We start from the raw sequence: 27,019 nt of genomic DNA, 5'->3' as shown, positions 1-27,019 counted from the left end.
AATTTGAATGGATCAAATGTTGCAGAAGGAAAGAAGAAACAAAACACAAAAAAGAATAAATTAAGATTTAAAATTGATGCATGAGTATGCATCCTTTTATATACAGAGGCTGTTACACTGTGGTAATGGAGAGACCCTCTTACACAGCTTGTGACATACGCATTTCCAGGGAAATATAAGGGAGGAAGGATATCGATAAAAAATTCTTGCTGGATGGAACTTCCCCCACAAAGAACCTGGAAGGAAAGCACATGATAATAGAAATTCTTTAATCCTGAAATTACCAATAAACTACAATCACAGTGAATTTCATTGGAATATATCATTAGCAATTTTCCCCATTCATTTATTTAAAATAGTTGTATCCTACTTTTCCAAAGCTCAAGGTAACAATAATAATAACAACAAAACACAGTAAAAAATATAAATAGCACAATTCGCACAAGTAACACAAGGCCTTATTACAATTTTGCACATCCTTAGGAAGAAGTAAATCTTGAATGTTCTCTGGGATGCCACTAGAGAATACAGCTTGGAAGGAACAAAATGGAGGAGGTCATTCTATAACCTTGGAACAGTTAAGTGAAGGCCCTGACCCTCACCACAGACAACCTAATATGGCATTGGCACATGGACATGGCCCAACCCACAGAACACAGTGTCTGAGGTATATGGATTGCAGACCCTGGAGGGCTTTAAAGGGAAGAACCTTGAATGGGGCTCAGACACTAAATGCAGCCGGTTCTAATAAAATAGATTGACTCTCCTCCCACCTCTCACTATAGCAGAAGGCATTCTGATGTGGAACTGGTAAAAAGGAAGCTGAAAGGGAAAGTCAGGAGGATCAAATCACTCCAGAAAGCATGGAACTTATTTAAAACAATAATAGAAACTCAGTTGAAATATACACCAAGAAGGAGGAAAAGTACCACCAAGTTCAGGAGGATGCCAGCATGGCTAACAAGCAGAGTAAAGGAAGCTATAAAAGGGAAGAATACTTCCTTCAGAAAATGGCAGTCTTGCCCAAATGAAGAGAACAGGAAGGAACATAAACTCTGGCAAAAGAAATGCGAGACCATAAGGGATACAAAGAGAGAGTTTGAGGAGCATATAGCTAGAAGTGTCAAGGGGAATAACAAAAACATCTTTAAATATATCAGAAGCAGAACACTTGTCAGGGAGGCAGTTGGACCCTTAGATGATGAGGGCATGAAAGGGATTATTAAGGAGGTTAAGGAGATTGCAGAGAAGCTGAATGTGTTTTCGCATCTGTCTTCAGGGCAGAGGATACTGATCATATAGGGAAGTGACACTAAGTGAGGTTAAATTCTCATGCATGCGGGACAGGTCCTTCTGTTGTTGCCCCCAGGTTCTGGAATGCTGTCCTAGTGGAATGCCCCTATTGAATGTGTTCCACTCACTCACTCCCAAATAGAAATATTCAAGAGCCAAAATGAACATTCCTACCAGGAGTCCAACTGAGCCTTCCAAAATTTTATAAAAGCCATTGAGAGGATTGAAAGGAATCAGAAGGGAGAAATGCCCTCGCAACCACCACACATGGATAATCTACTTTTAAAGAAACTGCTTTAAAAGAAAGGGACAAGGAGACAATTTAGTAGCCGTGAAAAGCCTCAGTAATACTTTACTAGCCTACACTGGACAGATTGTCACTACAATTGAATTTCAGGGTATTTCCTAATAACTTCTAAATCTGTTCCAAAATTTTACAAATTAGGGTCAGTTTATTTCTAACTTGCAAGCTCCAAAAGCAGATTTATTAATGTATTTATTTAATACATTTCTATACCGCCTAAAATGCAAGTTCTCTGGGCAGTTTTGTTTCATTTTTGGTGGTTTGATACAGTGGCTGCAAGCCACACATATGCACCCTCCCACAGTCCCATCTGGGTAAATCCAAACATGGAAAAGTTAAAGGGACTCACTTGGAGGATTTTGGCTTCAACCAGACATGATATGCTTGACAAAAGCTGAGAACAAAAAAAAAGAGTAAATTATAAATAGTGTGAATTGTCAATTTTCATAGAATCATGGGTGTTCCAAAGCAAGATGATCAACTATCTCAGAGGCAAGATGCCACTAAATACCAGTTGTAGGGGAGCAACAGCAGGAGAGAGAGAAAGCCCTCACTCCCTGCCTATGGGCTTATCTGAGGCATCTGGTGGGCCACTGTGTGAAAGAGGAAGCTTGAACTGAATAGGCCTTGGACCTGATTCAGCAGGTCTGTTCTTCTCTTCCAGCCACCTTAGTGATCAACCCACTTAATCTATGCTACAATGCATCACAAAAACGCTGAGAGCCATGATATAGAAGAGGAGCCTCTAGGACAAATAGCTTAGATTACACAAATGAGCCAAGTCACACATGATAGAAAAAAATGTATGTATGTATGATATTTTTATCTCATGTTATCACATATTACTTTTCCACATTGTATCTTCAACTCTGTGAAGTTAGGCTGAGACATAGTGACTGGCCTTCTAAGGTCACTCCATGAGCTTCATGGCTAAATGGGGATTTGAACTGTGAGTTTACATCACACTGGTCAACAGTGTGATCAACAGGAGAGCTAGTCTTGTGGTAGCAAGCACAAATTACCCTCTTTGCTAAGCAGGGTCCACCCTGGTTGCATTTGAATGGAAGACTACATGTGAACACTGTAAGATACATATTCCCCTTATATATGGGGATGGGGCTGCTCTGGGAAGAGCACTTGCATGTGTAAGATTCCAAGTTCTCTTCCTGTTATCTGCAAGATAGGCGTGAGAGATATTCCTGCCTGCAGCCTTGCAGAAGCTGCTGCCAGTCTGTGCAGACAATAAGAGCTAGATGGACCTATGGTCTGACTCAGTAGAAAGCAGCTTCCTGTGTTCCTATGGGATTTGAACTGTGAGTTAACATCACACTGGCCAAGAAATTCCAGCACTCCATCTGCTACTCAGTTTGATTCTGGTTTGGGATTTCGGTTCAAAGTCAAATTACGCTTTCCTGTAAAACAGAGGAGGAATCTTCTAATCTCCTCCCTTTGCATGCAAAGGAAGTATTTGGGGAGGGGTGAGAGTTAATGATCCTGAAGCTTGCCACTATTGATCCTTGTAATAAGAAGCCATGGTTTGTTGTTACATATAAAATGATGTTACATCTCTGTTAAGCATATGAAAGAAACAGCAAGAAATTAACTGCATCTTCTAGTATGTTACAGCAGAGGTTCTCAGTCTTGGGTCCCCAGATGTTGGATTACAGCTTCAATTATCCATGGTGATGAGCATTGTAGTCCAACATCTGGAGCCCAAATTTAATAATCCCTGTGTTTTTTAAAAAATGTGAGTTTTACAAGTGTGTTTCTCTTACCTTCATAGTTGATACAACCATTGGCATCTTCTTGCCCTGCCATTAGCTGTTCTACTTCACTTTCTGTCATCTTCTCCCCTAGGAGCAGAAGGAAGTCAGACCTCAAGTTGATTAAGTTTTCAGTTGACTAAGCACAGTTATACATTCTGTATATTTTCATTCTGATCCAGAGGTAATTGGAGGGTGGCTAAAGCCTCTTCAAATACTGCTGCACCCAGAAGTAAACAGTGCCTGGTGTATAAACCAGATGAGTTTCGTAAAGCAATCTCATATTGCTGGATGTCGTCTATTGTTCCCAGCAGTGCAGTCTTTGGGTACAGCAGAATCTGTGCCTGCATGGAAGCTATACTGATTAAGGTTCAAAAAGCTTCAGAAATACTATCTCAACACTAAAGGAAGTGAGAAATAACTGACAGGTGCATTTTAGGGGAAACACACACCAGCACCACACATAGAGCACAGTATTCCCTTGTGGCTGTTGTTTTCAAAAAGGTGGTCCTCTGAACCTGAAAAAGTTTATTATGGGTGGGCATCCTCAGTCATGTCTACATTTCCTTCCTTTTCCTACCTAAAGTAGCAAGTACGTGGCGCAGTTCAGCCCCCATGACTGTGCCATTCCCTTCCTTGTCAAAGACACGCAACCCTTCCACGAAATCTTCATAGGTCCCCTGGTCCTTGGATCGAGCGATGTGCTGCAGCATTGGGAGGAAGGTCTCAAAATCCAGCATTTTCATATTCATTTCTGACAAGGAAGAAAACAAAGAAAGCTGACAATGCTACCAACACCTGTAATGCTATAGTAAAAAGAGCAACAAGATGTGGATTATACTTGTAGAGATAAGGTAAAGGTAAAGTGTGCCATCGAGTTGTTGACGTCTGGCGACCACAAAGCCCTGTGGTTTTTCTTTGGTAGAATACAGGAGGGGTTTCACATTGCCATCTCCCGCACAGTATGAGATGATGCCTTTCAGCATCCTCCTGTATCGCTGCTGCCTGATATACCAGCGGGGATTCAAACCGGCAACCTCTGGCTTGGTAGTCAGAAGCCATTTTCCACTGCGCCATTAGGTGGCCCCAGAGACAAGGTATTGACAAAGTAGTGCCTCTATATTTTAAGGTGAGATTTTAAAAGGGCTGTTTCCCATTCAATTTTCCCTGAATGTTTTCATATTCTAGTCATAAACTCTATGTTTCCTATCCAATTTCTTTGAAATTTGACATCTATCAAGGTAACAAGCAATATACTCTCCTCAAATTTGGTCAACATTATAAAAATTAAAAATCAAGAGACATAGCAGTTTAAAATGTTCCTATGTGAGTTACCTTAAATCGTGGTGAAATTACATACCCTTCTCCATTTTTAAATTTTCCTCTTTGTACTCTAAAATCCCATTAAGGCAGTTCACACAACCATTTGGGGTAGGTTGGAGACTCCTATCCTCTTAGCAGCACATGACCAGAACCTCTGTTTGGGTTAGCAAACCCAGGAAACATGATTAAGCCAGGCACAGCATTCCTGGCTTCACAGCAAGCTTTGCACTGCCAGAAGACTGGAAGGCCTCATGATGTCAGCAACTGCCCTCTGATTGGCCACAAAGGAGTAATAGGTGGACCCAGCTCTGCTGAAGTGGCTCCAGTTTTAGGATCATAGAGTGTGCTTTGCAGAGTGGAATGTACATAGATGGCAGGCCCTGTAGCCACAGCTCTTTATTGTTTCTATGCAAGGGGGGGCCTGCTGGGTCCTGGTGGATGGGCAGAAGAGGTAAGTGGGTTTTCTTGATTCCAGAAAATCAAGGTAGGAGAGCTCTCCTCTCCTCATAGCTTGGTTAAGAGCAGGGTAGGAAAGCTGCATCCTGGGTTGGAGGGATTTTTGTTAATTCACACAATCATGAAAACTAAGGTAGCATGCTTCCTACCCTAATTCTGATTATTGAGTGAACAAGCTTAAAATCTCACTGATTACCTTCTTTGGAGTTTCTCAAACATGTAACTTTCCTTGCTTTAAAGTTATACGGCTTTGAAATCCCCATTATAATATCCTATTTAATTACTGGTAAACACTGCAGTGCAGAGATTATAACAGTCTTTGAGGTTTGTCATGTGAGGCTGATGTTGAGGCTGTTCTTGTGAGCAGCCAAGATTGGGCTAGGGCAGCTAAGCCTGAGCTTGGCTGCCCGTGAGAACCACCAGGAGCTGCGTGGCTCCCGGCAGTGCCATGGCAGCAAACCCGCCTAGGGGGCCTGCTGGTTAGCCAAGGTTAAGGGCATGAGTACATCCTTAACCCAGGCTAACTGCTCATGTGTCAATGGGGGGGGGAGGACCGGGCAACAGACTTGCATGGTGCATTGTGGGATTTCCAGGGGGCCGGGAGGACATTTTCCTGCCTGGGGCAGCAGCAGAATGTCTGGTCCATGCACCCAGACCCAGCACCAGGATCATTTGTGGGGAAAGCGAGCTGCTGCAGCTTTCCACCGCCCATCGGCAGGCCAGCTCACATGATCATGAGAAAAGGTTCCTTGAGCAGCGTTCTCTCTCCCACTTCACTAATGTTCTGCCCTCTGTTGGACCTGATTAGTTGTTACACACATTGATTGGCAGCTTTGTCCATCTGTCTTCACTAATGTTTCACCCTACAATGTCACTCCCCAGGACATTGCTCAGAGCCCAAGATTCTATCAGAATATTACTGCCTGGCTTGGTAAGACTTCTAAAAAACAACTGGGAAGTTCACAGTTTAAATTTACAGTTTAAACTTCAGTTTAAAACAAGCTTTAAGATGAGCCTCACTTAACTTGTGGTTTTAAAGAATGAAGTCACACTCTTCTAGCATATGCTCTTTCTATCTACACTTTCCTTCCTTTCACTTTGACATTTACCTTGGCATTCATATCTACATCAACAGATTCAACAGATATGCTGATAATTTCCTATCATCCCTGTCATTAATTCCTAATGACAATGATGAATAGGGATTATTCATTAATTTCCCTTAAAGGGAATTAATTCCTCTTCATTAGAACCCTGTAAAACAGCCCACTACTCTTCCTGTTTTTCACAGGAGCTAAGGATGAGCCTTTTGATTTGGAAGTATGCTCACTGGCTGATAAATGTTTTCCTGCCTGACCATATCCCCCATTGCATTGGCCTATTCCTGTAACAGGAATTCCTATAAGTACAGCATCATACTAATATCCTACTCTTACATGGGGCTCCCAATGAACACCTTTCCAAGGGACTGATCAGAACCACACCTGATTAGGTACTCTCAGAACATTCACTGAGTCAGTAGATTTATAATGCAAGCTGCATGCACAAAGGATTGCTAATACGGGATTTGAAAAAGGCTGAGTTAATCCTGTTGTATACACTTGCCTTCTGGCTTTGGTTTCCCCAGCACCTTCATAACCTCGGCGTTGGTTGGGTTCTGTCCTAGGGCTCTCATGACATCTCCACACTGGCTGTATGTGATCTTCATCTCTCCAGTGGGGGTCCTGTCAAACAGCATGAAGGCCTCCTTGAACTCTGCAAAGGAAGGAGCTGAATTAACTCTTTGCACAATGTTGGGGGAAAGAGCTAGACGTGCAGTTGAGATCCTTTCTTGCTATGCTTGCATGTCCACGTCCACACATGTGGATGTTGCCTTTGGAGAGGGTGGTATAAAAATGTAATAAATATAAATAATGACAGAGGGGAAAAGAGAGCAGTTTGTAAACTGAATGCATATTCTGTTAGCTAATGTAGAACGTAGGGAAAGAGCCAAATAATCACTGAAGAGAAGGTTGAGACTTATTTACACTAACTGTACATTAAAAATAATCTTGCAAAGGTATTTAACTGACAGGAATTGCCTATAACATGACTATTATTATCTCACCTTTCTTCTGTCACAGAACTCAAGAGTGTCATCCATGGGATTCCAAGGAGGTCACTCATCCAGACACTGGCTAGACCACAACCTGCTTAGTTTTAGCAAGGTTGCTGTATCATGTGCACTCAGACCATGCCCTGAGACTTAGCTGGTTGGTGCATGTGGGACTCCAGTGCTCACATCATGCTCACAGGTTAGCAGAGGCATGTACTCATGCAGAGTGGTGGGAGTTATGCAGAGTAATGTCGGGGTTCCATATGCATTAAGGTTGCCAGGTCCAGATGGTGAAAAAAGTTGATATCCATCACCAAAAGAGTGGCAATAGAGGATGCTTTTCACCAAAAAAAGTCTCCGCTTTACATAAACCCCTGCTGACATGGCAAAGAGGCACCTTTTAATGTGCAGTTTATATTTATTTAGCAGCGGGGAGAGTAACTGGCTCTATCCACCCCCAGCACAGTACTTCCAGTGACTGTTGCTGGTGTCTATCTTATGTTTCTTTTTAGATTGTGAGTCCTTTGGGGACAGGGATCCATCTTATTTATTTGTTATTTCTCTGTGTAAACCGCCCTGAGCCATTTTTGGAAGGGCAGTATAGAAATCAAATGAATAATTATTATTATCAATAATTAATTAATAAAATGTGCATATGTTTATTGGTATTATATATGCATATTTTGATAAAAATTGGATAATCTGAGAATAAATACAGTTTACCACTGATGACCAGGTGAGCTGATGACCAGGTGAGCTGTATGTCTGCTCAGTCTGCTGTCTGCGAGCAGAGTTCTCAAGGCCTCTGCTTCTTAACTGTAAATTCATCTCCTGCTTAGGTTTACCACACATATAGAGGCTATTCACACATCCGTGCAAAACCGGGCTAAGGGAGCAAAACCGGGCTAAAACCCAGCCTGGTTTTGTGAGCGCTCCCTTAACCTCATTTATTTGCTCGTGTGTCAGCTGCGGCTGCTTGCAGCCATGGCTGGCATACTTGGCGGGGAAGGGGTACCCCAATAATGCACCGACTGCACACCCGCATGGTGCATTATTGGAGTCCGGGGGGGGAGGCAATGCACAGCAGCACATCCCGGCACCCCAACGCTCAGAGCTGCAGGGAACAGCGGCCAATCATCTGGGTGGGCAATCCACCCACCCAGGGAAGCACGGACGACTACCTGCAGGTAGGGTCAGTATAACTTGCTTTTCCCACAGACCTCCCCAGAGTTCTTCTTACTGATTGTGAGAAGAGCTCCATAGAGTCCTCCTCCCCACGGATCACCCAGCCTGCTCTCCCTAGCCAGGCCAGCAACGTCACTTCTTGGCTCGAGGCAAGGCAGCCAGCTAGATACCGAGCTAGCCTCTTTGCATGTTGGCACAGTGGTGCATGCACGGTCTCCCACTCACTTGCTGTTCTCCATGACTACAAACATTTATGTACCAAATTTCAAAAGGTTTCACAGCGGTTTTAAAAGAAAACAAACAATAAGATGCTCCCCTATGCCCACAGGGCTCACAATCTAAAAGGAAATGCAAGGCAACACCAGCACCAGCCTTTGAAGGAATGCTGGGCTGGGGTTGGATACGGCCAGTTGCTCTCCCCATGACAAATAGAAGAGATTCACCACTTTAAAAGGTGACTTAAAGTTAGTTAGCTGCTTACTGCCTCCACCACATGAAGGAGGCAAGCTGTGCCGGCTGGGCCCACCTATCCATGTTCCTGCATCATGTGGCTCTGCAACCTGCCACTGAAGCAGAACCTCCACTCTAGCTTCCCCATTGGATGGGTGGCCAGTAGGATGTTGACAGGGGAAGGAGGAAGAGAAACTGCTCATAAGAGCAAAGTGTTCTGAGCGAACAAAATTTTCCTGCTCCTCCCCAGAACTCCGGACACCACAACAAATGTAAACGTTTAGTCCCCAAAATAGTCTATATTTGAAAAAAAAAAAAAGTCATTTGGTCTCCCAAATAGTTGCATGTCCTCTATAAAAGTCCCTTGTTGGCAACCCTAATATGAATGTATATCAAATCTTTAAAGGGTTTGGAAATGTGATTCTCTTTTTAAAATCATGCGAGAAATGTGCATGGATGTTCCTATGAAGATGAGATTGAACTGGAACCTGAGCACCTAATCACAGCTCATTCCCACACTGATGATGGCATGTTCGCTGTATAGAATACCAAGCTGAAAAGCATCTGCAGCATTAAATAATAGATAAGAAGATGTCACTCTTTGCTGACAATGGTTAACCAATCAAACAGCAGATTACAGACAGATGGTAATTTTCTTTCAAGAGAGTTGAAGGGAATTTGAAAAAAGAATCACTGCTCTTGGTGCTTACACTCATCCCACTTTCTCCTCTATGAAACAGAGTTTGCAGGATTTTATTTGTTTCAAAACTCTGCAAACCCTATTTACCAAGACATGATGGTCGGAAAAAATAAATATAAGTACATCCCAGAGGAAGTGAAACCTTTCCTAAACTGCTTTCAGCTCTCTTTAAAATGATGGTTTGCAACCATAGTTTCTGCCACAGCATGGACCAGGGGCGTAGCTAGGGGAGAGGGGGCCCATGTTTTCCCCTCTCCCCAACAGCCCCCCAGAGTGTGGGAGATAATGAAGAAAATAGGGAGGGGTGGAGCTGGGGGTGTGTCCCTCAGGAGCTGAGGGGCTCGGATTCTTTGAACCCACTTGCTCAATTATAGCTACACCTCTGGCATGGACTAGTCTACAGTATCACTGGATGCTGCTTCTCTGTGTCTGACTGTTTCTTAGAACCATCAAAGCATAACGTTTGCTTCCATCTCACAATTCCAACCCAGGCTGAAGCTCAGCATCATCCCTTTTACCTTCTGGGACGGGTATATCTGGAAAGATCAGAACTGATTTGTTTTTATAGGTGATGGTTTTGAGCTTCTCCACTTGCTGCAGTATTCTCTGTTTATCCCTTAATTCTGCTAGCTGAGCCACAATGGTCCTGCAAAAGTCTGCATTTGCCTTTTGCCCTTTGCCAGCTACCCGATAAGCTTTTTCCACCACAATGGGGGCACTGCTGGTGTCTAGCTTCAGAATGGCTGGCAACCACTTCTCCAGGAAGGCTACTAAGTCTGGGCCCTCTTCTTCCTCCAGCAAGCCACAAATCCTCAAGACACGTGGCTGCATTTGTTTCTCAACTTGCTGAATATGGTCACTGAGGAGCTGGCTCTTGCCAGCCAGGCACTCAGTGACCTGCTGGCATAGTCCGTTGTTCAGCCATTCCAGCATGTCCATGCGCGAGGACAAGGTCGCGATTTTAATATCAAAGCTCTTCACTGCCTCCACAATCTGGTCCACTTTTTTCTTGATCTCCAGCACCAGTTCTTTCATGGAGGCATCTCCACTGTTGAGGGAGGCCCGGGGCTCAGCAGCACTGGAATGCAGCACTGGAGATACAGAGGCCCAAGAGGCATTGTCTTGAATTCTATGGAAATCCTTGGGCAGGAGCGTTGGTGGGACTGGTTTGTTTTTTGGCATGTTCAATACCAGCTGCAGTGGGTGGCTGCCTCTGGTTCTACACTACATACCACATGGTTTCAGCTTCATCAGACTAGCATAAGGTGGTCCCTACTCAGTCCTGATTTACCATCATCCATACATGGAGGAGGTCATATGTGACATCACAATTACCTCTTGCAATATCAAAATGTTCCTTTATGCTATGCTGTACTTTAACTTCAGGTGTGTGTCATCATACTAAAGCCAGATGAATTATTCAATCGCCTCTTTGCATAACAGATTCTGGAAGTCCTAGGCCTAGTAGCCAAACTTTTAATAACTTAATTTTAAAAAGGAGACACAGAATCCCTTCCTAAGGTTGGTGACAGATCATAGCTTTTAAGAAAGCTGAAGGTGGTATGACAGAATCATAGTTTCCTGTGGCGTTTCTTGAGTCTCATTCCTTGTTTCCTTTAGCTTATTTCTTTTATCCCACAGTTGCCTCTAGTCAAACAGAGAGCTGTATCTTTTTCTCGTGAGTGGAAAAGCCGCTTGGGTGGGGCACTTCTGAGTGCAAAAATGGCCAGGGTTAAACAGCTATCCTTTTTTCTGCTTAAAATGGCAGCTTTATTGAGCATATTTGGACTCACACACACGTATGTGTTGGGCAGGAGCAACTCCAGAAGAACTAGTTTGGAGGACCAAAGGGGTGGCAAAGAATGTTATTGGCGGCGGGCGGGAGGGGGGGAGGTGAGGATTTTATGATACATTAAATACTATATTTATGGAGATTAATGTTAATTTATTTACCTTGTTAAGGAAGCTGGCTTGACATTTTCAAACTTTTTCAGAAAATGGGTCAGATTCCTCTTAGAAAATACTATCCTTTTGTATTAGCCTTAACCTTGCTGCCAGGCTAGTTTTCTCTGAGACCATGTGGTGGAAAAGAGCCACACAGGGAGAGAGGTCAGTACCAAGCCAGCTGAAATCTGCAGGGGAGATGACCCTGCTGCAGTTCCCTGCACTTATGGTCTCACCCAGCCTAGTTCCTGGCCAAGAAGGAAGCTAAGGGGTTGGCATGGCTTCTGCGAGGCTGGAGGAGTCTCCTACAGTACCTACTGGGTGTGTACACACCATTTTCTGCTGCTTGTTCTGAAGTAGAGGAATGAATGAATGAGGCTTCTTTAAACAATGGAAGCATTTTAAAATTATTAATTCAAGCTGTAGGACCATAATGTACTGTGATTGTATTGTCTGGCACTTTGTTGCAAAGTTCCAGTCTGTTGGATAGGGGAGTGACAGGGTGAGTGGGAAATACTCTGGGCAGAGCACCCACTATCCCTTGGGGTCATCCCTGGTGTTGGGGGAAAGTCACATGCAATGGCATGTTCCCATCTAGTTTGGCCCAGAGATTATAGTGGGGTGAGTGTATATGCCATGAGTCATGGTGCCTCTTTCCACCTTTAGCTCTCTGAAATTATTGTCGCCTGTCCCCAGCGTAAAGGTTCTGTGCACCTTGAGAATGTAGAGCCCACATCATGCATCTGACAAAGTGGACTCTAGTGCATGAAAGTTTATCTCACAGTAAAGTTTTTAGTTTTTACATAAGAAGCTGCCTTATACTAAGTGAGAGCATTGGTCCATCTAGCTCAGTATTGTCTACACTGATTGGTAGCAGGTCTCCAGGGTTTCAGACAATAGCTTTTCCCAGCCCTACCTGGGAGTTATTCGCACATGGCATCATGGTGCGGGGTAAATGTTGAGCGAAGCCACTTTGAATCACACTCATGGCACTGAGGGAAGCAGCCCCTCCCCTCTGCTCTTGGGTTTTATTTTGATGCAAGTTCACATGTTTTCCTCCGTGTTTTCCTTCTAGCCAAGGGTGGGAGAGTACTGAAGAGCTACATCTGCATTTGTAAAGAGAGTATCCTTATCATGCTAATGATTCTATGGCAGTGCCTCTCCCTGTTTGCTTCGGTGTTTTCAGAAAAAGTTGGTTAAAACCAGCATTTTAAAAACCTGGAAATACCTCAAGATCAGGGGCGTAGCTATAATTGAGCAAAAGGGTTCAAAGAACACGGACCCCCAGCTGCTGAGGGCCCTCCAGATCCCTCCCTCCCTATTATCTTCATTGTCTCCCTCACTCTTGGGGGCCGCCAGAGGGATGAACACGGGGCCCCCTCTCCCCTAGCTACGCCCCTGCTCAAGATGAGCTAGAATTCGCAAGACAAAGCGCGATTTGTGTGTGGAGTGGGTCCAAGGATCTCGAAGGGACTTCAGGGTAAGTTTGGCTGGTGTGTGAACTCACACACTCTCTTCTAAAGGAGATTCGGAGTAGAAGCCTTGTCTAAAGCCTGAGACGCCACGGTGGGACTGAACCTGGGACCTTCTGTGTGCAGAGCAGCAGTTGTTCTGCCACTAAGCTACAGACCCATCTCCTTTCAAGTGTCACAGGACCTTTGATTGTTTTTGCTACAATAGACTAGCACAGCTCCCTTCTGGAATTAATATATACAATATTTTCTTGAAGAAAATCCATTCAAACTATTATTAAACAGTTAAAATACAGAGATTAAATAGGCAAACGTGGTTTAAAACAGTGTTTAATATGGTGCCCTTTTGTAAGCTGTTGGATAGTGCATCGTGATTTGAGTAATATAATTTGATGCATTGCTGTGTGACGTTTTGTCACATGCCATTACTGGTTTACTTTTCCTTATTATAAAAAAAAGTTTGTCATTTTAATACAGCTGGTTATGTAGTCATGTTCTTGTTTTATTTATAATATTTGCATGTCGGTTTTCAACTACAAAAATGTTCTCAAAGGAGTTTCTGGAAAAACAAATAAGAATTTAAGTTTTGTGTCTGTATGTCAGTATGTTAATTGTATATATTGCCCATGCCCATGTATTTTGACTGCTTTTTAGTATTTAAATATGTTGAAGAATTTCACTACTTTTAAGAAAAAGTATACAGCCATTAATAACAAATGTAATAATAGTTTTTGTATAAAACAGCCCCAAATCCAAAATATGTTGGCTGACATCCCGAGTAAGTTACTCAACAGTACTACTCAGGAGTTACTCTAAACGATTTCTTAATTTCATTTGGATTATTTCCATTCAGCTAAAGATAATCATGACTAAATCCCACTGAAAGCAGTGGGGCTTTATTTAACTGCAACTCAGGAACAAATCAAACATATCACTAGCTTTGCATTCTTACCCTTTCAAGTTAAATAGGAGTCCCACTGGTGCCAGTGAAAACTTCCTTCCCAAAGAAATAGCAACTTCAGGGACTCAGTTTTTCTTGGGACGGCAACGTGAATGGGTTAAATACGCCCTCCCTGTGCACCAGTGTCCTGATCCTGACCACCCCATCTCTGAGGTTGCTGTTTACTTTATTTATTTATTTTATTTATTTTATTTATTTATTAAAACATTTTTATACCGCCCAAAACTTACTTTAAAAATAGGTGGAAAGGAGACTAAACCTCAATGTTTCATGTAGCATGTACTTTGACCCTTAACTTGTTCAGATAGTTAGAATGAGACTTAATCATGACTAACGTCATATGGATGAGAGCCATTATCTCCTAATAGTCCACCTAGAGAAGTACAAAGTCAAATCAGTTTGAATAAAACAACCTCATCAAAAGTCCCAGATCCCCAGACTGAGTCCTGGGAATGTCAGAAATATTGCAGACTTGTTCTGGAAGGATCTGAGCAATAGGACTGCATCTGAGGGAAGTCTCAGGCATGAACCGCGTTGCCAGCTTGATTTTAATAGATCAGAGAGTCTGTATTAGACTCTCATGGGAGTAAAATGCATTTGCCATGCTTTTTCCTCCTTGGGGCTTCTTGGGTTATTCCAAACTGCCATGCTAAAACTCTGCCTTGGATTATTTCCTCACAGACACATGTCAACCATGCCAGACACTCCTGTAGGGATGTAAACCAAACTGAGAGGGTGGGGTGCACCATCAGATCTGGGATCCAGTTCCCATAACCTCACCTCATGTTTCCTCCCCTCCCAACGCAAAAATATCAATGGACACCCCTACAGTTGGCAGAAACAGAGAGACAGACAATGGCCTACAGGAGGGCAGACGCACATCTTCAAGCATTCAGGAGCTGTGGTGGGTGGGGACCTCAGCAAGCATTCCTGTTCCTGTTCCTCATTGGCCTTTTATACCTCACCCTAATGTTGTAAAGGTGTGGGCCTGTGGCTATCACATGTTTGAACAACCAGGGCTCTTTTTATTGCCCTGGGACACACTGGATTCTGTATTTGTGTTAACTGCATGGGATATTTCTTCTGAGAAACAATAATATGGGATATTAAGACAAATTAAATAACTAAATCACCCAAAGAGAGCATGTTCCATACTGCACAGATTAAATTGTATTTAATCGGCAAACTTTCCTCTCCACCCCTTAACTTTCTTATTTGTCTTATTCATTTAGATTGCAAGGGTACCCTAACCTGTGTATTTTATAATTTTGCACATGATCTAGTTATTTTAAGGTCTTAATAAATGTTACAGCTGCTATTAACTGAAAGTGTTCTGCTGTGTACTCCTACAGATTGAATTCTTGAAAAAAGGGAACTCTCAAGAGGGTCCTAGCTACTGATCTTAAGAGATGGACGGAGCTCAGGAAATCCACTAGTCTACTTGTCTGTGATGAGTTAAAAATGATGCTTGACAAGCAGAATAAATCCTGACAAGTCATGTTCCAACATAGCTTGACGAGTAAAAAAATCCTATCGGGCTGGTGAACAGAGCAAACATTTCCTGACCTCTGGGGATGGATGGGCTCATATACCGAGAGGCATGCTGGACCCAAATTGTGTGGCCTGTATAATCCAGATTTGACATGATACCCTGTACTCACCATGTAGCAACTGACAGCTGGCAAAATAATACCAAGCTTTGGACAGAGAGAGTGAAGGGAGGAAGAGAAGTAACAAAGAAAAAATGCAACAATTGTTTACCTTCAATCTGGTCAGCGCTGAATTCGATCTATAGGAGAAAGGAAAAGACAGCAATTATTTGCCATTCCCAGTTGTCTTTTGCAAATGATTCCAATAGTTGGCATGGTTACTCGCAAATAATGTAGTTTATAGATGTTGTGATGTCTGGAGGCTTTGCATGCCCAATGGTGCACAGCATACACACGGCCTTTTATGTGTTCACGATTTACTCCTTTTAATCACTCTGTCATTTTCTCTATTAGGGTGGTCTATGAGTGGGGAAAGGCCAGAATCTTATGAGGCAATGGCCTCAGACAGCAAAGGTACCACAGGGTTGCAAGTGTGGGGCACTCCACACCCCACTGCAGGCATCATCCACCTACCTGCTTATATAAAACATGATGTATTCTTAGGGTTGCTAGCCCTGACTATTCTGGAGATTTCCCCCTCAATATCCCCTCCTCAGTATTTCCCATGTTTTCAAGTCATTAACATCTCTAGAATTGCTTCCAATAACCTTCTGAAGACTTATGCAGATTCCTAGATTCATAGGGCTGCAACCCTATGTATAATGATGGTGTAAACAGAGCAAAAGGTAATTACATATTCCAAATGTTAACCTAGATATCGAAAGGGGTGGGAGCTCTAAGATGCCCTGTGTACTGTCTTAGGACCAGTTATGTCTCCGTTACCAGCTCTTCTTTGCAATTGGTCATGAGAACCCAGCTATAAACCTTGCCTTGAACTCCTAGCTAAAAATATTTCCCTTTGCTTCTGACTACGTGTCCACTTTGCTCTCATGACATAAGGGATGTCATTATTGTATTCTCTTGCCATCTGCAGCTTGCCTCTAGTGGTTTCCTTTTAGCAGAAAGGCAGTATATAATTGGAATCAATCAATCAGTCAGTCACATACTCAGTCAATTCATTCAAGCAGAGATGTGACTATCGCTGAGGGAAATGGTAATGAACTTGTCTCCAGATCTCCTCAACATGGATTTAGCTGCTGCAGTGTGCAAAATTGCAGGTCTTGGCAGAACTTGAACCCATAGCAGGCCCTAAACTTGGGACCTAAGCAATGTTACATGGGGATTTAGCACCACCACCCAGTTCTAGCTAAGGGCCTGACAGACAGACCAGCCAAGAAGCTTATTCGCAGCAATAGGTTGGGATAGATCATGTGATACTTCCTGTTCTTTATACTGTAAAAGTTGCACGGTCTGGTTTCCTTGCTGATGACCTAAGCTGCAATAGATCCTAGCTGGTGTCTTTCCTGTAAAAGACTGTCTCTGCTTCCTGCCCTACAACTTAGAGATGGATCTGAGAGGTTCTGCTTGCACCAAATGGATCAGAAAAAAATGTTTGACATAAGGAAGGACTCTGATGTGAGCAGAAGAAAAGGTGGCGGCATGAATGGAAGGAGGAGGGTGGCTCTGGTCCAATTGTCCCAGTAAGTGATAACATGAAAATGTCAGGAACATTTTCATAAGACAAGTTAACATCTAGCCAAAAGGCAAAAAAATCCTGATTTGGTCAGTTTGATGTGGGAATGTTTAGGGTCCAAAGGTACCCTTTGGGGGTGGGTGGGTGGGTGATATTATTTCAAGGCATCCTCCCAAGGTCAAGATGTCAAATGCTTATACCCTTTCCACACTGATCCAATGCTATTAATACACCTCTTCAACTACAACAGACTATCTTGAAAGAATGTGACAGTATCAAAGGAGAGGCATGGAAAAAGTTAACCTCCATGCATGGTAACTATAGAGACAAAGAATCTCTGGAATGTGCAGGGTGGGTGGGAGTATAAGGCAAAAGATGGCAAGAAATATGGGAACATCGGCATTTCTTACATTGCCAGAGTAGCTAGTATGGAACATCCATGTTCAGAGGCAGTATACGTTTGCATACTTTATTCCTGACAAAAACAGGGGAATGGCAATGTCTTCATACTCTGCTTTGGCATTTGGCTGGCTCAGCGCTGTACAACTTCGGCCTTCCAGATCTTGCTGGGCTACAACTCCTATCATCCCCAGCCAAGTGGCCAATAAGCAGGGATTATGGTAGTTGTAGTCCAACAGCTGGAAGACTGAAGTTGTGCAGCCCTGCGCTGGCTAATTGCAGAAAGAGAATGTTGAATTAGATCAGGGCTGCTCAACTTCAGCCCTTCTGCAGATGTTGGCCTACAACTCCTATAATCCCTGGCTATTGACCACTGTGGCTGGGGATTATGGGAGTTGTAGTCCAAAAACAGCTGGGGGGCCCAAATTGAGCAGGCTTGAATTAGATAGACCCTTGGCCTGATCTAGCAGGGCTACTTTTGTGTTATGTTCTCTTGCTTTTTCCTGTTTAAATGCCGAACCAGAAGACTGTGAGGGAGACATTTCCTAAAAAGCAAGTATGCTGTGGCACTGGAGAACCTGAGGCTGATGGTGTACCATGATTATCCACTCCACCACCACCACAAAAGATGTAATGTGTGTATATTGCATATGAATGTATACCCATCTTTGAACAACAGTGCACAGGAATCTGGGGATTCTGACCCAACCAGGTTTCCCAGAGGTGTGTGTTCTGGTGGGGTTTGATGACACATATACACTTGTGTATGATATCCACGAGACCACCTTAAGTGGTGCAGTGGGGAAATGCTTGACTAACAAGCAGAAGGTTGCCGGTTCGAATCCCCACTGGTACTATATTGGGCAGCAGCAATATAGGAAGGTGCTGAAAGGCATCATCTCATACTACACAGAAGGAGACAATGGTAAACTCCTCCTGTATTTTACCAAAGAAACCCACAGGGCTCTGTGGGCACCACAAGTCAAAATCGACTCGATGGCACACTTTACTTATGATATCCACACATTACACTTGGCTTCAGGCATAATACCCTTGTTTCCAACAGCAATCATGGTGTGCAATGCTGCCCCAATACAGACACAATTCCAGCCGGGGATGATGGGAGTTGTAGTCCAACAACAGCTGGAGAGTCTCAGGTTGGCTATCCCATTCTATACTCATCCACACCCATTTTAAGGCAGTAAGCAGGATATGTGTGTGTTTAATAAATTGGCTAACATTATCTACAGAAAAGAGGTTTTCCAGCATTTAAAAAAAAAATCTAGCTATGTGGGAAAGATTTTAAAAAATAATGTCCAGAATGTCAGATGCTGTACAATTTCCCTATGTCATTTAATGCCTGCATCCTGCTTATCCCTGGTTTGTGACATTGTATTATGCATTTATACTCCAGTTATGAAATCACGTGTAATGTGGTAGAAAATGTCTGTTAACACTCCTCTTGGCAACACCTCATAGTACAAAATTAAAAATCCAAAGTACAATATTACAAAATAAGTTTGATTTTTTTTAAAATGAGATGCATGTGCTTCATGCTCTGGGGTTGCACATTTGGATGTTTTGGAAGGTACATACCTGTTGCTGTTTTGTACCCTCTTCTTTTCATGACTTTTCAAAGTCCCCATTTAGAAAATTAAATTGTGTTAAGGAGCTCTGTGGCTCAGAGGCTCCAGTGTGGGGGGCAAGGCTCTTGGGGGGCAAAAAGAAAGAAGCAACGCTGCCTGTGTCTAGGCAGAGGTTCCATCTCTTCCATCTCTACAATCTCCAAAAATGTCTGCTTCCACATTGTTAACATTTCCATAATTAACTTTTCTTCTCTGAAAATGTCTCATGCCCTGGTCACTTTTGTGTGTAGGCTTCTGCAGCCTCCTCTTGTTGGCCTTGCCACCTGCCCTCAAAGATCTGGAGCATTTCTGCTCAACCCATCTTTCTACCTTTTTGCTATTGTCTCCTCACCCATCTCCTTTCTTCCTTTAACACTGACTCCTTATTCATCTACTGCCAAGCTTCTAATCTTTGCTTTAAAAAAAACACCAAAAAAACCCCATCCCGCTTCTTTGGCCCTAACCTGCTTCTTCCCCTCCCATCTCTTTCTCACCCTCTCTTCTCCACACAAGATCACTGGCTTTTGGATCTGTCTCCTCAGTGCCCACAATGGCATCTCCCTCTCTGCCTATGAAGCTCCATCCCTCAGACCCACTTTCTCTGATCCATTGTAGCCGCCATTCAGCTGGTTCTTTTTTGACTCATGAGTTTCCTTTACTCCGTCCTTGCTACTCATACAGTGGAAGCATCAGGAACAAAAATTGAGGGGGGCACAGAAGGGTCACTCAAATTGCATTTCTGGGTGGGCAAGCTGTTTCCCACCTGACAGATTTCTGAAACAGAATTTCGGGGGGGTGGGTGGGTTGGCAAATTCCTTGTCCAAGGGGGCATTTGGCCACCTCTGCACTCATTGCTCAGCCTTCTCTCAGCCCTGTTTTGTCTAGTGTAGACTATAAGCCCTCTGGGCAGGGCATTGTTTTAGTTTGTACAGCATCTAGCACACTGTTAGCCTGAAATAAATATGGCATGCTTACAGCAGCCGAAGTAGGGATGGGATGAGGCAGGGCTGAAGCTTTTGCATCTATGCAGGCTCAGAAGTTTTAAGAGAGAGCGAGAGTGTTTTGCAGGGGGGAATGCTGAGGTATTTTTCTCACTGCAGTCTCTCACATAATGTGAAGCACACTTATAAGCAGCTCTCCAAGTTGGTGTATTGTAAAACACACTTCACACACACATTGATAAATTCAGATGTTTCTACAGAGACTATCTATACACAGAAAAATCATAAAGGTATTCTTCAGAATTAAAAGTGCCCACTTGCAGATAGGAACCCACACTTGTGAACTTTTAAAAATCCAAAATGGGGATTTTCTGCTCCTCACAATAAAACAAAGACTAGAATCAGTCAATCCATATTCTATAGAGATAAAGGCAATTTGAAAGAGGTTATGATGTGTGCACTCATTCTGCTTTCACCTCTGGTAAACAGATTTGGCAAGATTTTGTATTATTTCCAAATACCTGTAGAACCTTTTTAACCAGAGGTAACACTGAGAAAAAGAAATGTGTGTGTGTACACTATGGGAAGTTAAACCTCTCTCAAACAACCTTCTACTCTCTAAGAAATTATTGTCTTTCTCCAATTCAAGAAAACCAGGGAAGATGATCTAATAATTAATTAGTTTTCACTCATTAATCCAGATCTGCTTTGATGTAGCAACTCAGCTTCAAGCCAGCTTGCAAAGCATTTGATTCAGCAAGCTGAGCTCTTGCAAAGCTTACATTGTATAAATTGATAAGCCAGCGTGGTATAGTGGTTAGAGTGCTGGACTAGGACCGGGGAGACCCGAGTTCAAATCCCCATTCAGCCATGAAAACTAGCTGGGTGACTTTGGGCCAGTCACTTCTCTCTCAGCCTAACCTACTTCACAGGGTTGTTGTGAAAGAGAAACTCAAGTATGTAGTACACCGCTCTGGGCTCCTTGGAGGAAGAGAGGGATATAAATGTAAGAAGAAGAAGAAGAAGAAGAAGCTGGTGATGCAATACACATATTTAAGGCTTACATTAATTGAGAATAAACTAGATAGGCAGTTGTGGAAAATTAACTAGATCAGATTATATTTTTAATTCTTATCAATCAATATCTTTATTTTGATATTTGACCAGAATAAGGCAGAAATAACATAGAAACTATGAAATTAACAGCTATAACATTAGAAGCAAGAAATGTTTTCTATGTCAATAAACTGTGGAAACAGTAACTATAGAGTTAGATGGCATTAAAACTATAAAAATGTTAAATTGCTGTAAAACGAAAATCTATGAAAATTATAAAAAACTAAAAAGCTACAAAATTAGGGCAGTAACTGTAAACTATTAAAAAAAGTAATAAAATATGATAAGAACAATATGCTATGCTGCCTAAAAAATTAAAAAGATAAGCTGAAACATTAAAAGCTATAAGGCTGAGTAACTCAATATAACCCAATGGTACAGCTATGAGCTGTGTCGGGCCTGATTAACTCTTGCTGGTGGTCAGATCCTGATGAATTTTGCACACAGCCGTGCAGAACTTGACAACATTATGTATTAAGAAAGGGTTACAGTCAAAGAGTAGTAGGGAGACATAGAATTGGCCTGTGCAGCCTGGCAACCTAGTAAGCAGTGGGAGAATAAGGGTACTGGGGGTGTCTCAAAAACCTATTCTTCAACTTAGTAGTCTTCTACCATTTATAGTCTGGGAAATAAAGGTGGAGAGATAGTGATTTGCCCTGGGTCATTTGTTGAGTCTGTGGCAGAGTGAGAAATCCAACCATAGCATTACATTCCAGCCACTAGGAAAGGGCATGAACACGTATGACCACTTTTCTTACTTACAGTTACACTCTTGGGATCGAAGGCAGGTTCCTTGGGTGGTTCTGGAGCAGGAGCAGGAGCAGGTGCTGGCGCTGGGGCTGCAGCAGGCTTGGCGGCCTTGGGGTCTGGCTTTTTAGGGGCCATGGTGTCAGCTTTCTTGCAAAAAAGCTGGGAGCTACCAGGAACGCAGCAAGGCAAAGGGCTGAGGAACAAAAGGCAATACTTTCTCCCACAGCTTATATACTCAGCTGTGGGTCTCACCTCGGAGGGCTGGGCAAATTGCACAAGCAACTGCTGTTTACTATAAAAGGAAGGCACTCCAAAAAAAGCAGCCCTCACCCTTCCTGCTAAACAATTGTCCTTTGTCATTAGCACATCGGGCAAAGATCTACAGTCTATTAGCACCTACGACATCTTCTGATCACGCAAGCTGTTGTCTGTGCACCTGGGCTGGGAAGGGGTCAGAACTCACTCACTCAAAATACTTTTAAAAACAGATGCTCAGAGCATTCTATAGGCAAACTGCAACTGCTTTGCTGGTGAACCCTCCTCAATACCCAGGGGGACAAAGTGTGTCTTTTTATAGGCAAGCCTACGAGTGCAAATAGTGCAGATTCCTTTCAAGCTCTGGATTTGCTTGCTGACATATTCCCAATTGAATGGTTAACTGCAACCCTCAATTTATGGCTGAATTTTTTTGGAAACTGACTGATCCAGCCCTGTAGCATTACATGGCTATTCCATTATTATTTTATTATCATCCTCCTCTTTTGCCTCTCACCTTTCTTCTCACTTTCCCTTTCCCTTTTCCTGTCTTGCCATGCTGCACTGGTAGTTTATAGTAATTGCTTACCAACACTGCACAACCAATACTTTTGTCCAGAACCATCTCTAGTCATATATCGTTACTCCTGTCTAGTTGGGGTGGGATCCAGATGTGTATTCAGATGCAAGTGATGGCCACCTGCACTACAGTACATTTAATGGGATGTGCATCCAAATATGTATGCTCACCCATGTTCTGTCTCTAGTCAGTCATATACAACTGGATCAGGTGAAGGATCATTGGCCCCCTTGTTCCCTCAACAATTGCTGAGTTCACTGGAACCCGTCACAGGGGTGTAGCAAAGTTGGAGTGGGCCCAGAGACAAGATTTTAAAATGCCGCCCCCCCTCACTGAAGCTCAGCTCATGAAGTAAAGAAATCTTAAATGAAGCTGAATAGTGGAAGCAAAAAGCATAGTACAAATTTTATATATGTATAATGAGTACCTTTAGAGTTTTTATAAATTGTTCTGCTATTTGTATGCATGGATTGTTTGGTCTAGGACCGTAAATAAAACTTGACTATATATATATATATATATATATATATATATATATATATATATATATATAACACCTAAGTGCCACAGTAGAACATCATCCTAAATTATTTTTTTTTAAGGTTTTGTAAATTGTGGACGATGCAAGTCCTTTAATGGTACTAGAGAAAGACATGCTGTTCCAGTAGCTCCAGGTCTTAACACTCACATCAGTTTCGGAGGATGGATACAACTGAAGGAAGCCCGGGCGGGTGTGCGGCTGGGGGAGTCAGTCATGTGACTTGCCTTGTGGGGGAGAGCAAGGCAGTGGGCCCCCAGACAACTGTCTCCCCTTGCCCTATTATAGTTACACCCCTGGAACCAGAGCTGGCCCTACCAGGAAGCAGGGTGAAGCTGTTTCAGGTGGTAGATTATGGGCCAGTTCTCAGAGCAGCACAATAGTTAAAACCAGCCCCCCATGGATGGCTGACTTCAGTCTTCGGTGATCTATTTTATTTGTCATCTCAAATCTATCCTCATGGTCCACTCAGGGCTGGATTACATCACGCTGAAAAGGCCTCACGGCATTACAAAATGGGGCATAATTCCCGCCCTGGTATGTAACTCACCCCATATAGTTGCACTACTCACGGCTACAACAGCATTCATCTGAAGAGTCGAACATTGTCTGTCACTATGGTTTATTTTATTTAGTTAACACATTTGTATACCACCCAAAACCTAAGTCTCTGGGCGGTTTACAACAAAACAATACCAATTAAAACAAAATTTAAAATGTTAAAACATTAAAATAATTTAAAATTTAACACAATGTAAAACTATTAAAACCTGTAAGTCTAATTAAAAGCCTGGGTGAACAAATGTGTCTTAACTGACTTTTTCAAAGTTGTCAGAGATGGGGAGGCTCTTATGATAGCGGGCATTGGTCTAAACTGGGCCCTGGTCTAATAAAAGATCGCTGTAACATACAGTTAGTTCTCCTGTATATAAACTCAATATGATAAATGTGTAGCTGTATACGTATATTTTGTCTGATCAAAACAATAATGTCTGTTTTATACTCTTTCCCCCATTTCTCCTTTATTTTTCAACCAATTATGTAAAACTTAGTCATTTTTTGGTATTCAGCGGTCCCTCATAATTTTGGTATTCAGCGGTCATTTTTTGGTATTCAGCGGTCCCTCATAATGTGAAGCCCTAAGATGCAGTTTACTTATGTTCTGCCTAAATCCAGCACTGGGCCCACCAATGTGTCCTAAGTGCACAAAAAATGAGAACCCACTCGGGATCTCTCATCAGTTAAAGCATAACTGAGCTGTTTAAATTATCCTGTGTATGAACTCTTGCTTAATTATTATTATTACATTTTACATCCCGCTCTTCCTCCAAAGAGCCCAGAGTGGTGTACTACATACTTACGTTTCTCCTCACAACAACCCTGCGAAGTAGGTTAGGCTGAGAGAGAAGTGATTGGCCCAGAATCACCCAGCTAGTATCATGGCTGAATGGGGATTTGAATTCGGGTCTCCCCGGTCCTAGTCCAGCACTCTAACCACTACAACATGCTGGCTCGTGGTTAAGAAGGCAAGAAGTGTCTTAGTGGATCAGTACAAGACTCACCCAGCCCAGCATCCTTTGCAAGAATTCCAGAAGCCAGCTGTTGTAATGTTGTCTCCTGAAAACTGGTAGTAAGTTGCAATCTACTCTCTGCCCACCCAGTGATAGTGGATGCCCTCTGACAAATTAATATTTGTGCCAAATGTGAACCATTAGGAAGAGGAAACTCTGTAGCTGCTCCACATTTATGGAGCACCTTTCATTGGGAGGCTCTCCAAAGGACTAGCCTGAGCCCTTTTCAGAAGCTGCATATGAGTTTCCTGTCTGAGGACACATTGCTAGGGTTACATAAATAGGAGATGCAATTTTATCCTTAGCAAAATGTTAACTGCCCTGAGGAATAGGGTAGAATAGAGACACAAATGTTAATACACAAACAAAATCCTGCCCTTACACATCCTTTTATTTTTTTTCTCCCCATGAGTAATAATCCCCAGTGAACCCAGACGACAGCTGGGAAACTTCTCTCAATGACTCTTGGCTGTTTTGGCACCAGCTGATGTTTGGATTAACGGCACGTTTTTCTCTTCATTGTCTCTGCACAAATATGAGCTGGGGCAGAGGTTGAGCATATAATTTCCTCTGCCAACAACACTACTCACCCATGCCAATTTAATGGAGCCAGATTTCTATAGCAGCTTAGAGGGATGCTAGGAGCACAATGTATTTGGATACCTTTTCCCAAAATGAGCATTTGAACTAACAAAGAAAAAAGTGCCCCTGAGCATACAACATGCAGTGTGTTTCTCTCAGCAACCACAACCCACCACCCCATCAGTAGCAGATTACGAAGGAGGATTTTTCATTTGGGGTACAGCTGACCTGCTTTGCATTATGGAGACCTGGTTAGGCACAGATGGGGATGTTGCCCTGTCTGAGATATGCCCACCGGGTTTCCGGGTGCCCCACCAGCCCCGAGACCATGGCCAGGAAGGCGGAGTCATGGTGATTGTTAGAGATAATCTTGCAGTATTCAGGGGCTCTGCTGCGAGGGTGCGTGTTGTGAGTGCCTGTTTGTGGTACTGTGCCTACGTGACAAGATAGGGCTGCTGTTGGTGTACCCCACTGCCCATCAGTGGCCCTCCCTGAGCTCCTTGACCTTGTTGTGGGGCTCGTGGTTGATTTCCATAGGCTTTTAGTCTTGGGAGATTTCAACCTACTTGCCCTGGGCAGGAGTCAGGTGACTACTCAGGAGTTTGTGGCCTCCATGGCAATCATGGGCTTGTTCCAATAAATCTTGGGCCCGACTCTCATTGGCCCGACTCACATTGGTGGCCACACATTGGATCTTGTCTTTACCTCACAGCAGTGGTGACATGATCTGAGGGATATAGTCATCTTACCCTTGCCATGGTTGGATCACTTCCTGGCATGTTTGCATATTACTGCGGCTCCTGTACTTCGCAGAGACAATGGAACAATTTTGCAGCATTATTTTGGGAAAATGAGAGAAGGAAGACCTTCCAATGGACCACTGTGATGCTTTTGCCAAATTCTTTGCTGATAAGGTCACTTGTCTCCACTCTGAGTTGGACTCTGATTGTGCTATGCCCATTGAGGTGACGGAGGTAATGTCTTGTGATGTCATTTGGGATACATTTGAGCTTGTGGAGGCTGATGATGTGTGTGGATAGGGTTCTCTGTGGTATGATTTCGGCGTCTTGTTCATTTGATCCTTGCCCTTCATGGTTGATTTGTTTGGCCAGGAGGGGGTGAGGTCCTGGGTCCAGGAGCTATTGAATTCTTCACTCAAGGAGGGAGAGGTTCCCCTAGCTTTGAAAGAAGCAGTGGTCCGCCCTCTCCTGAAGTCTTCTTCCCTAGATCCAGAGATATTAGATAATTTTAGACCTATCTCCAACATTCCCTTTTGGGGGAAGGTTTTGGAGAAAGTCTTTGCTGCTCAACTACCCAGTGCCTGGAAGCTGTGAGAGTTTGGATGGGCCAAAAAAAGCTCAGGTTTAATCCCTCCAAGACAGAGTTCTTATTTAGTTCTTGATCTGGCCAGGTTCCAGTCTTGAGTGTCTCCCTTGATAGGGTCGCCCTCCCCTTGAAAGAGCAGGCTTCCAATTTGGGGGTCATCCTGGACTCATGGCTCCTGCTGGAACAGCAGGTGGAAGTCGTGGCCAG

At 43.1% G+C, this 27,019-nt stretch overlaps 1 protein-coding gene across 1 annotated transcript; it reads right to left on the bottom strand.

Annotated features, from left to right (window-relative positions):
• Positions 1-60: 60 nt before the first annotated feature.
• Positions 61-22,162, bottom strand: LOC128330415 (myosin light chain 4). Its single transcript, XM_053263287.1, has 7 exons — positions 21,973-22,162; positions 15,708-15,735; positions 6,745-6,894; positions 3,941-4,114; positions 3,373-3,450; positions 1,947-1,991; positions 61-236 (listed from the first exon to the last, which is right to left on the bottom strand). Exons 1-6 carry the CDS (start codon positions 22,093-22,095, stop codon positions 1,963-1,965), a joined length of 582 nt encoding a protein of 193 aa, XP_053119262.1. The 5' UTR covers positions 22,096-22,162; the 3' UTR covers positions 61-236; positions 1,947-1,962.
• Positions 22,163-27,019: the final 4,857 nt, after the last annotated feature.

This window comes from Hemicordylus capensis, chromosome 6 (genome assembly GCF_027244095.1).
Source record: "Hemicordylus capensis ecotype Gifberg chromosome 6, rHemCap1.1.pri, whole genome shotgun sequence".
In the NCBI taxonomy this organism is placed as follows: domain Eukaryota; kingdom Metazoa; phylum Chordata; class Lepidosauria; order Squamata; family Cordylidae; genus Hemicordylus; species Hemicordylus capensis.
Note: the sequence above shows the minus strand (reverse complement) of the source record. Positions and strands in the feature narration are given on the sequence as shown.